The sequence below is a fragment of the Oreochromis aureus genome, linkage group 23 (genome assembly GCF_013358895.1).
Source record: "Oreochromis aureus strain Israel breed Guangdong linkage group 23, ZZ_aureus, whole genome shotgun sequence".
Lineage (NCBI taxonomy): Eukaryota > Metazoa > Chordata > Actinopteri > Cichliformes > Cichlidae > Oreochromis > Oreochromis aureus.
The window spans coordinates 30,711,028-30,723,806 of NC_052963.1; the positions used below are offsets into that span (position 1 = coordinate 30,711,028).

Below are 12,779 nucleotides of genomic sequence, written 5' to 3' on the forward strand. Positions count from 1 at the left end.
GATATTAAATTTAATTCCAGGTGGCATTATAAATGTCCTAAAGTTATAAATTTGACTTTGGTGAACGTGCTGATTTTCTCAATGCTTTGTTTTTTTTACAAGCCTCTCCTGCTCAGTCAGAAAACAGGTGTGAGAGGGCTTTTATCTCTGCTGTTTAAAAATACAGAGAAGCACCAGATGGAGAGAAAGAAGAGGAGGAGGAATAGGACAGTGAAATAAATACTTTTTGATGTGTGCGTGTGTTAATAGATAGATGAATGATGATAAATAATTCCTGGTGTGGGGTTGCTGTTGTGTGTGGGTTGGTTAACGGCAGTGGTTGTAGATAAAGCTGGCACGTAAATAGTATAATTTGAACACCTTATAATTTTAACCAAGATAAAAAAAAAAAAAAGAGGATTAGGAACAATTCACTTGAGCCCCTGATTCTGGTAGTAGCTCCTGAAAATAACCATTTTAAAGTTAGTTTTTCTTAATCGATATGCGAAACCAGACATGTTTAAACTCCATTAGATCTCTAACATTATTGCACAACCTGTTCCTGTAGCAGTCCAGCTTGTGAACTCTGGCTCTTTCCTGCCCCAGTATTACAACCCCCCTTCCTCCCCAGATCGCATTTATTTTGACTTTTTCTTATATTGACTTTTTGTATTTATTTTTATGTTTGTTTGATGTTCTATGTCTCATGTGATGCTCTCTGTTCCTTTTTAATCACCCCCTTGGGGATAAATAAAGTGTTTTTTGAAGTGAATTTGAATTAATATCTTGTATGTCAGAGGTTGTGCTCATAATGATTCTCCTAATCAAAAACGTACATATAATCATAACCCAGCTGCAAAGTTCCCCTCCGAAGTCGTTCTGCTGTTTTGTTTGGTTTTGGTTTGTCAAATTCGACGCCTTTCCAAAGATGGCTCATTTGTTACCATATGGCCAACGTATCAATCTTCTGTAAAGCAGCGTTTATAGAGGAGGTTTACTGCTCACGTTAATTTGCTGGCAGCAAAGGAAATTTCCAGGAATTGAGAGGAACTGACATGAAACGTGATCCAGGAGAGCCTTTCACATGTCAATAAAAGTGTTTTGAGATCTAAAAATTCACATGAGCATGTGTGATGGGTTCTTAATTTAACAAACAACAAACTATGATGATTCTTTGCTGCCACTGCTGTTGCTAAACTTGTGTCAACATTTGAAAACTGGTTATATTTTAAACAACAAATGTACAGTTAGATGAGGAAAAAGGCCAAACAGAAAACACTAAAATGGGTTTTAGCATTGTTTATGTTAGCTCAAGAAACAGCTAAGTCAGCGTGTGTGTACGTGCTTCTGAAATAAAGAAGAGGAGACTGATAGACAAGCAGACTGACAACATGTTACTTAGTTCTGCTTTTTTGTTGCTGTTTCATGGTTTTGTAGGTTTTCCCTGGTTGTAGCCATTGATTGACAGAAGCAAAGCAAAATAGAAGTAAACAGACTATTAACAAGACTAAGAGAGCGGGAGCCGCAATAAAGCGCTGTTCTGAATTTCACCTTCACTGGAAATGGGGGTGACAGACAAAAGTCCAGTTGCTGAAAGCTTTTGTATATGAAAAGGGGGGTTTTTTTATGTGTGAGAGAGTACAGTTAGTGATTATTATTTCAAGTGTGCTATCTGGACATTTGTTGTGTCTTTCTTTATGTATAGGCTAAATGGTTGGTAACTCGTGTGTTTTTTGGGGGGGGGTTGAGTCTACTAAATGCTTAGTGTGAGCACATTCAGGGGATGTGAAACGGCTGTGTGAGTGAGTCTCTGGGTGTTTTAGCAGCCCCCTGCAGCAAAGGACCAGTGATATTTAATGGATTCTTCACAGCCAGCATGGAGCACAGCAGTATTCATGACTGGCAGTTATGGAGGGTACTCAGATCAAACAACCAGAGCTAATTGAACCCCCCACCCAACACCTTTTGTTCAACTTTTTTTTTAATCACTATGCTCCTTTTTTCTCCCTTTATACAAAACTGCCTTTGGTCTAGTCTGATCTGACATAAATCTCCATTAATTTACTGTTCAGATAGCGCCCGGTATCAAGGCTTCCTTTGGTCCTCAACAGCAGTGCTCAAAGACAGGTAGATCATTTCTAATTTCAGCACTGAGAATTACTAGTATACACTGAGGAAATCAAACTAAATGTGTGTGTCTGTGAAGGAATTACACCTTACACCTGACTGACACTTAAAATCCATTGTACATTTTCAGGATTAATTAGGCATATCAGTGGCAAAGCCAAATAGCTTTCTTTCACTGTATAATTACATTTAAGTCTGGAGATAGAGTAAAGAGAGAAGGTAACCGCTATTATGAAGCTCTGACTTCAGTATATATAATGGCACGTGTCCATGTAACCTTTATTTGTAGTAGATGATGACCTCGTGTGCTCTCTGCTCTCAGATTTCAAACAAGACCAACATGGGCATCTTACTTATGTTGTGAAAATAAGTCTCTACAGACAGACTTTTCAGATGTATAAGTGGCCTTTGTTCAGACAAGGAGACTGTCGATGGATATACTGTAGGGTACAACACTTTTCTCTGTGAGACAAGGCATTTTTATACTCTTTATGATGGCTCCCTTCTATCCTTGAAAATTCCACTGGTGAGGATATTCTTATCTATCATCTTATCAGTCTACACAGTGCTAACCATCTAGTCTCCCTGGCAAGGACACAATATCCCCACATTCTTGATGACAGTACAATCATATATGAAATTAGGGCTTAAAACTGTGAAATTAAGCTTGTGAAGAAATACGTAAATGAGGCTGTATATTTATTCTGCTGCATTTCTCCACTCTGAAACTTCCAACATTTCAACTGCGAAGTAAAACCCTAACTATACAGAAGATTTTTAATGTTTGGGGGATATGACAGTCTGTAGATCAGTTACAGCTAATGGTGGCCTAAATGAGTGGGGGCTATTTCCTTAGCACACACTGAGTTAGTTACCATGGTAGACTTCTACATCTGCAAGAACTTTGCTCAGGTCTAAGCAATATCACATTTTATCATCAGTAGGTGGACATGAGGCTCAGTGCAAATGTTGCAAATGTGTCATATTTCTAATCAAATATGTAACCAAAGCCATGTAACCAATATTCATGTGTCCAGTCCAAACTCCAGACTTCTTCATCTGCGCTGTCCACAAACCCAACCATGATGATGGGGTCCTTGAGGGTCCTGTGCAGTATCTTAGCTGTTTCTAGGACTGCGCTCTTCTGGTCAGAGATCTCAGATGTTGCTGGAGTAACTGCACCTAATGCTCCTATTCTTGTAACACCTTCCACTGGGGTTACTTGCTTAGTAGCATTCCAACAGCACCCTATTTTCGTCTCTTGCCCACCGATGCCGTCTTGTACCAGTAGCCCTCTTCTCATCAGGGTGCCCTGGTTCCTCAACACCTGACTAAACCTTGTCAATGCAGGCAACGCCCGAGCACCCTTACTAGATACCCCATGGAACTTGTGACTTCTGTTCCAAAAGCGTGTAGTCTTACCACTAATCTTACCACTACCGCATACACATATATATATTTCTTCATTTATGTGTCTTTGACTTTGCTCAGTCATGAAATTTTAGTTATCATTTCCCAGATTTCTCTGCTTTAGAGCAAAAACACAAACTCCAAATGACATTGCCAAACACTTTGTCTTGCAGCTTTGATTGTACAAGGTTTGAGCTGCTAATTAATTCCGATTCGTACCCAAAATTAAAAATCCACTTGTAATGGATTCTTTGTTGCACTTGCATTAACAAGAGGTTGATCCACTAAATGATTAACAGAGAGGAGGAAAGTTTCTTTCAGAATTTGTCGTGGACTGACCTTGGCTTTAATGGACATTAAATTTGAACACATTCTAAAAAAGTACTTTAATGAACATTTAGCTGTGAAACACTCAGGGCTCTGCTTGTAATCAGTGAAAGAATGTTAAATGGACAGGGAGTTACATTCTGACTGTCCAATCAGTGATCACCAAGGACACCACAGCCACTAATATTAACAAAAGATCAAAGTTTTCTTTCACTAAAAAGATTTCTATTCTCAAACCAGTTATGGAAAATTACAGAACATATTTACTGCTCTGTGTGCTTTCAGTTCCACACACTTGCCCGTCACCATGAGGACACTCTTATTCTCCACTTTATCATGATGGCTTCACAGTCAGAAGGCCTTGAGAAGAATAATGTCTGTCCATCCTTGCATAAATGTATTCGGCCAACATTTTTCTGCAAAGACAAAAATGGTTTATAAAACTATGTTGATGCCTCAAGTCTTCAATTTTTTAACCTTATTTTCTGACCACTATTAGGAGTATGTGTTGTTCATGTAGAAAATAGCAGGCATGGAGGTATGCTTTGCTGAATGCTGTCATAATGTCCTCTGGTGACATCAGGTGGACACTAACCACTTTCATCTGCATAGCATGTTATTTAGACACATACAGAGCTAATAAAATCATATATTCAGTATCTACAGTATCTAACTTCTAATAATAACCAAAAGAGGCACATTTTCTCATTGTCACAGTCAGTGTTAAGTGCAGGTGGTGGAGAGGCGTAGGGTGAGTTGGAGAAGGTAGCGAATGTGTTGGTGGTGTCTCAGTTTGTGTGCCTGGTGGCCCTGGCAGCACAGTCATAGCCACATGATTTTGAATGAAAAAAGAAAAGAAAAGACATTTTAAAAGATTGAGCTGAAGTACTCAAAGAGTTGGGGGATTTATTTCAAAAGAAGAAATCATTCTTCAATTCTGTGCAGAATTTGATTGCAGCATTTGATGCAATCTGATGGTTATTTTATGACTTATCAGGCTTATGATGAAAACAAATCAGATTTCTTTTAGTTTTATTTTCTGGAAAAGTGAAACAGACATCAAATCTGTTGCAACCTGACACGATATTCTGAGTTTTAGGCGTCCTGTAGTCCTCCACAGTCATGTGACATGAACATCACCTATGTTCTCTGAGGCTTTCTGAATACGACGATGAGCTATCTTTGTGTGCTCAGTAGTTAGATATTAATTGAATAATGAGTGAAAGTTTGAAAAGAAGAGTTTGAAAATGTTTGAGATATAACATGTCATTTATTGGTAAAAAGAGAACTGCTTATGGATTAATTGCAGTTCATGTACTCAATATACCAGAGCCAAACTGAATGCTTATGACATGGTAGATATATATTCTAAATCATTATTTGAAACCACGCGGCCTTTCTTTCCAAATTGTGTGAACTATTGGAAGACACAAATGCCACAGCAGCAAGACTGTGTGCACAGCTAAATGGTTTTTATTTAGAATGTATTTATTTGAGTTGCTATGTGCTTTACACTTTTTTCACCCTTCCAATGAACAAAGTTGTGTTTTTTTCCACACACACAAAAAAAGAAATTAAATGCAAAGAGATTAATATGGAAAATTATATTATAAAAGGTTCCACAATATACAATATATAAGTAATGTCTTTATATATACACAGCACAGTGTGATATAGTCTTGTAAGTGAAAATCCAAGTCAGGAGATGAAATCTTCAGTCACATGCTGCATTATTAGTGTTGTTTTTATCTATGTATGTGTGGATTTCATGAACATAAGGTGGAGCATTTGCAGAGAAGGAAAACATTGAATTTTGGTGCAGATTTGGATGACTTGCTGTAAGATTGTGAAATATGGCATAAACCTTGGCAGGCTTAGGGGTTTAAAAAATGACCTTGTAGCTGTCATTTATTTTATTTTTTGTGTAGTTTCTCTTTGTCATCATTTCCATGTGTCATTACATGTGCTCCTTTACTGTTTCCTTTCAGAGGTTTCAGTCTATTGGTGACATTTGGTGACGATGAGATAAGACACCAGTGATTCCTTACAGATACACCCCATGATGAATATTTTATTGATGCTATAAGAGCTATAAATAAAATGGCAGCTCTGGTACAACTGAAAATCTTTACAGCGCTGAAAGGTAGATTACACTACTTCTTCTGAGATTTAAAAAAAACACGCAACTAGTTAAGAGAGTGTCCACTTCAACCTCCGACTGGGGGCAGATATTATCTTTCTTCATGTGAGCTTAATAATTACTACTTATAAGGAAGCACTAAAGAATATCCACTGATTTGCAAACCTGACAGAAAGAAAATTTCAATTTTAGTCATTATGTATACAGAGAGTTTTAGTCGCAAAGCTGCAGTTTGATACTTGGTATCTTTGATAGAACACAGGAAGGTACTGTAGGTTTAGTTAGTTAGTTTATTTTCTACTTGGTCCTAATGCAAGTGTAATTTCAAAAAACAGCAACAGACGTAAAACACTTCAATTAAAAACTAAATAAAGACAAATGCAAAATCGGAAAGCCAGGGTTCTTGAAGAATACGTCAAAATGAGAATAATTTCCTCAAATATTTGTAGATTCTGATATAAATGAATGTTGAAAAAAAAATCCCATCACCTTAAAGCTCCTTTCCTTTACTTCTTCTCTCTGCCTCTGTCATCGCATGAGGCCATGTCCCAACTGTATACACAAACACACTCACACACGTCCCTGTGTGTCAAAAGATGTGATGGATTACAACAATCAAACAATATTTCATGAGTCCCAGCTGGCTGCGAGAAGCCAGAGCCATTTAAATTTGTAGGAGAGAAGTGCGCTCGTTGTCTATTTTTGTCCGCTCTGTCTTCCACTCTCCTCTGCAATGAGTCACGCTCTGTTCTCAAACCTACTGTGACACACTCTTATCTGAAGGAGCACAAACACGCGGGAAGGTCTGTCGATTAATATCTTGGAAGGCATTAGTTTATGCCGTTCTTTAGAATAATAACACATAATCCTCAAGAAGTCTGCCCTTCTCTCTTCTGTCATCCCAGGCAGACAGCCCTTCACATTCTCCGAATCCAGGAACAACTTTCATACAGCTGAACCTTGCACGATGTCCGTATCTTTCATCTCCTTTTATGGGTTCAGTGAAGCCCGCAATCGCCAAATAGATCCCCTTTAGATTAATGGTAAATTAGGGTAATTCTATCTATAGCTCACCCCTGCCCAGTTGTTTTCTTTTTTCTTTTTTGGATGTCTGTCATAACAGGTCTGGAGCAAAACAACATAATACAATATGCACATGCAATAGTAATAGTAACCATATGAGAATACTTATGTATAAGTATCAAAAATAGCAAATCCTGCAGTGATTTATTTCATTGTTATTCTTTAATGGAAGGTTAACAATGAAATGGTAGGTACTTGTGCAAGTTTTGTGTTTCCTCTGGAATGCATGGGTCATCATTGTTTTTCTACATATGCAAACATGGAAAGCATCGTCCTTCCTGCGATGTCAGTGCCAAATGCTCTGAACGACAACAATATGGTGGCGTGTTATGAGTTTATTATCATGGGACATAATCAGCTCGTATAATAGAATAAATTAAAAATGACCTCTATAGATTATTTCCTCAATCACGATTCGGCAACAGTGTTACTGCTGTGCTTACTGCTGTGTACTGCTTTTTGCTAACTGATAGTTGACCATTAAGAGCTGAACACCTGAACAAGAACCTTTGTCCTCATGCAAACAGTTGCATGGCAGATTTCAGCCTTTCCAAAACAGGCCCATTGAATCCAGCCAGATATCATTTAATAGAGCCAAGAATACAAGGCAATTAACTGTAAATGAAAGGTAATTGATTTGCGGTGCCAAATGTACTGTAAAACAAGCCTGCTTTGTGTTGACAGCCTAATGAGGACAACATTGCATCGTTACTGGATATGTATGCGCGTTAGCTCGATAGGGGGAATCTGTTTAATTTAGTGTGTTTAGTGCCCAGTTGGTGGAAGGTTTAAAAGAGAGACTGCTCAGGTCACAAACTAATTTTGAAGCCAGATAGGGAACAGATGTATGGTGTAAACTTTTTGCTATGCAATGAGAAGAAGAAGTAATAATTTTTTATTGATTAGATAAAATGAGAAAATAACTGATTTCTGATTTTTCTAATACCCGCAGCTGATATCTGCAATGCATAAACGTGACCGGCAGCATCTGAGCATGTGACGCAGCTCATTCCTGATCTTTCAACTTGTGAAAAGAGCATGCAAAGGCTAGCAGCTTTAACTATTTAGAGAAGTATTTCATGACTCTTCTTTCATCCATCCATGAGCTGTATCAGTTTAATATGTGGTTTAAGTTTATCCCTAAATGACTTCTATTATTGTGGTATATGCTGAAGAAGGCACCGGTTATAACAGGGCAATTTCCCATCTGATTCTGGCTATAAGGTGCAATCAGACAAGCCTCTGACTCTGCTCGTTAAAATCAAAAACCTTGCCTGATTTTGACTTTCAAGGTCTTTGTGAATTTCTGATTTCCAGTGCTGCTGTTATTTTTAGAAGCCCTGTTCTGACCACTCACACTTGCAGTTTTATGAAAATTTATGATTGCACCACTTATTTTGCTCCAGCTAATACTGCAAAGGCTGCTGTTCCCAGCAAGGGCATCTGACATGCACGAGACTCCAGACAATGCATCGCAGTGTTTTATTGTGTTATATTTGATACTGTGTCGATCCTGACAGCTGACCCATGGGGTCTATGCTTTGACATGTGATGTAAACTTGTGTTGCCATGCATTCATTTTGTCTGTATTTTATACATAAGATCACCTTCAAATGTGATGTGGCTTATAAGAATGTGATTTGGTCCTTGTTACAGGCAGTCCAGTCCCGAAATGACCCTTAAGGTGTAAATTGTTCATTTCAAATCAAATCAAATCAAATCACTTTTATTGTCACGTCACATGTGCAGGTACACTGGTACAGTACATGTGAGTGAAATTCTTGTGTGCGAGCTTCACAAGCAACAGAGCTGTTTCACAGGTCTTGTTGAGGCATTTACTCCAAGGTTTTGGTTCTCAAACCTTCAAACCACAACCTAGTGACTCCTTATCGTCTCTCTTTTTAGGTTAATATTTTTTTGTGGACATTTGTATAGCTTAAACATGATATTCTTTTTCATCCATTGTTCCTGTTGTTTTTTTTTTTCCTTCTTTTTGTACATTTCCGTCTAGACAAGAGTGCACTATCGCTGCCCCTGCTTTCCTCAGCCTCCGCTCTCAGAGACCACGCAGCTTTCTTCCAGTCAGAAACTATGCGGCCGGCAAATGACCCAAAAGAGCGTGACCCCTCCCACGTGCGGATGCTGAATGATGTACTCCGTGACCTGGAGAAGAGCTTCATCATCCCACAGACACCGCCCGGAGTGTACAGGTAGGAGAAGAGTTATTGCTTCAGAGTTGCATCATTGGTGTAGGGAGGTATAAGCATTCCATTTACAGTTAGCCAATGTACCCCCAGGATACCGATGCTTTCAGTTTCAAAACTTGCAAGATTATGTTACATAATTAAATCTCCACAGTCTTGAATATATTTGAATTAATTGTTTGACATTAGAAGTTTCATCCTATAACAATGTGGCTGTTTTCTCTGTGTTTTTATGGGTCACCAGTTCATTTCTTTGCCTTTTTACATTGTTAAAGTTTATTATTTATTCCACTTGGCATTAAAAGGTCTTAAATCTAAGCTAAGCAAACTTGGAGATGACTTGAAGAACATTCTTCTCAGAAACCTTTTCCACCTTTGGCTCACTCATAGTTGCCTCCTCCTCATCACCGATGGCACAGTTGCTCCTCCTACCTCCTTGTTAGCGTGGTTCAGTTTGCATGTTCTCACATACCTACTCAGCTCCCCAGATACAGCCAAGCCATTGCATTTGCTGTGCGCTCCAGCATCACATGCCATTTATCAACGATACTAGATGGCATTTTCTCATGAAAGAAAGTTGTGCGTGATAAAGTTTCCCTATTGATGAAGTATCTGCAAACTGGAATTTTTGAATAGTTAGAAATATGCGTATTTGTTGACTGGCAGTGTTCTTTCCTGCCTTCGTTCACAAAAAATGTCCTTGAGGTCTTTGTGTAGCATTTTTGCCAGCTGTTTATCAGTCGACTCCACTAGTAGGACTATGTGGTTTGCACATTTGTTGGTTTATAAGATGATAAAAAAAACTGGCCCAGTTAAACACTGCTGTAAGGCATTATTAGTGGTCAAAAATTCCACAGGGATGAAAATGAAGGAAACTACTTGAGCAAAGCTCATGTGAGCAATACAAGTTTATTGTGTTCTATCCTGAAATGAAAGTGTGTTTCTTTTACACATCTTTTTCCAGAATGTGCCTCCCTGTTTGTCTGCATGTGCCTTCTGTCGCTCTCTTTTAGTTCTTGGAAGTTTGGTTTCTGCTGGATCGCCTGCATTTTTGATTTTTCCTTCGTTTTTTGTGAAAACTTTATGGTGTGAGCAGAAATGTTGAGTCTGTATTAACAAGTTAATGATCAAGTGAGCAATCAAATGCTCTGCCCTCCATCACTGGTAGGTGTGCCAAATTGTGAACTCAACTAAACATAAGTAGTCATTAAAACCATGAAGTCCATATGACAGAGTGCATAAAATTCACACATAGAACAAAAAAATAGTTGTACAAATATTGTATTGACATCACTTTGGTACATCCAACCAAGGATGTCTAATTAAATTCCTGCCATTGTGACTCCTCTCATTGTGTCTCTTTTTTCTGTCTGGACTTTTAAGTTTTTGTCACTCCATTAGTTTATTTATTTAAAAGTTTTTTTCCTCAAGCACTAGCTAGCAACCACTATCATCACAGCACAAGGCGTAATGAACACAGAAGTATGTTCATTACTAAGAGGCGTCGTTAAATCCAATCCACTCCAGTCCAATCTTTCGTTGCCATATCAACTCCTTTTTACATACCGCATTTCGATGTCCCTATAAAACAAAGAGGAAGGTAAATGAGCATCTGTGAATCCCTCAGCGGATCTTATTTGTTCTCATTTGATCAGTTTTGAATGATCTGAACTGGGGGTTCATATGTGTAATAACATACAGAGAATGAGGCAGTCACATTGCATGGTATATATACCCTGGAGTTATTTAAATTCATGACTTCATTTGAAAAGGTCTTCTGGTGAGCTGTCATTAAACAGATAATTAGAGAGGCCTTTATTAAATGTCACCTGTTTAGCGTGTAGAACTCTTCATTGTGTGAGTGTGATCATGAGAAATATCCTAAAATTGTACACATTGATTGTAGTGGTGGCCCAGTGCAGCTGAATGAAAGTGGTTCAATCACTAGCTTATTCAGAAAATCCTGGCAGGCAAAGAACAAGCTTGTAGGTTACACCTGTTTGAACACAATGGCCTGTAGCCTGCATAGCAATGACTCATCTAAACAGTTCCCACTATGCCTGGGAAACATTTGGAACACGTGGCAACTCCGGAGGCCAAATCCAGGAATTCAAATTTGCTGATGAATAGAGCAGCGACAGTAAGGGATTATAGGAAAGATACTTTATCACGGATAGTCTAATCTCATTTCATTTTGTATAAGAGAGACCCTGTCAGCATTTGTAATACTGTAACACACACAGGTTCTTCAAATTAGCATCCTTTTGCTTTGATACATTTGTAAGTAAGTCAGCTGTGCACTATGTTTATTCTCTGAACAGCTTCATGAGGTCAGCTCCTGAAGCTTTTTACATAATCTTGTATTAACTACTTCTTGACAGATTTTCAGTACTGGATTGTTTTTCAGCATTTTGGTCATAAAGTTATGATTTCTGTCTCTCCCAACATTTGATGTTATTGTTGCTGCTTCTTTAACTCTGTTAAGCATTAAATGTGGTTCTTTTTCTGAAGCTGGTAAGACTAACTTGTCGTCTGCAGCAGAAAACCTCTTATAGGAGCTGGTGCAGTTAAAGAAACCACCAAATTACTTTTGGATTGGCTAACCTTAATATCTTTTCTGTCTTAACATACATTATTTTTTTGTTGTGTTTTTTTTTTTTTTTTTAAAGCAGACAAAACGTTATGACATTAAAGAACTGTATATACTAACAAATCCTAACATAAGTAGTCTGAACAGACCTTCACAATATTACAGAGGCAACCCAACAAACACCTTTGAGGAAGAACTTTGCAACAGTGGGGAAAAAATTTCAACAGGACAAATAAAAGTAAAATAAAAGAAAAAGAAATGAAGTGAGGCCATGTACTTGGAGTGGTTAGGGTGAGAGAGGAGCCAGGAGACAACAGACAATAAAAAGTGAGCAGGTTGGTGGGGTCAGTAACTACAGGTCAGAAAACGTCAGCCACAGAGCCAAAGGTGCATGCAGAAATGTGCAGGGAGAGGGCAAAGTAGAACAAATACAGTCTAGTGGAGAGAAAAAGTTTTCACCGGTGATAGTCGCATACAAAATATAAATATAAAGTAAAGAGGATGTCAGTTTGCTGGATAACACCACCACCTTTGCAAAGCAAAATTAGTCTTAAACATTTTTACTAGGCAAGAAATTCAATGAATTAACTTTTGACATCTCTCACGTTTTAACAAAAAACGATTCCCTATGACTCCTGGAAGCCATTTAAGGTGCTGTTCTTGTGAAAATTCTACTTACTATCCCATATGTGTTACTTCACTGTTTGGAATTCTTTTTTCTTCTAAACTATAGAAAACTGTAATGTGCGGTAATTTGAACTCAAACTTTTGTCCTCTTGAAGTCATAACTCAGTCCAAAATTAGAAGACACATGGAGCACATAGGTGCCGGTCCACTCATTAACACCCTTCTACTGGTGGTGGGATTTCCAATGCTCATCAAGGATAACTACTCCGTAAACCGAGGGGTTTTTTTGGTT

General features: G+C 38.2%; 1 protein-coding gene across 1 annotated transcript in view; it reads left to right on the forward strand.

Annotated features, from left to right (window-relative positions):
- Nucleotides 1–12,779, forward strand: part of LOC120436365 (inactive N-acetylated-alpha-linked acidic dipeptidase-like protein 2) — a 483,232-nt gene that overhangs the window by 454,810 nt on the left and 15,643 nt on the right. The window contains exon 20 of the mRNA XM_039607291.1: nucleotides 9,078–9,276. Within this exon, the coding sequence (XP_039463225.1) occupies nucleotides 9,078–9,276 (199 nt within the window). The remainder of the gene's footprint in view (nucleotides 1–9,077; nucleotides 9,277–12,779) is intronic.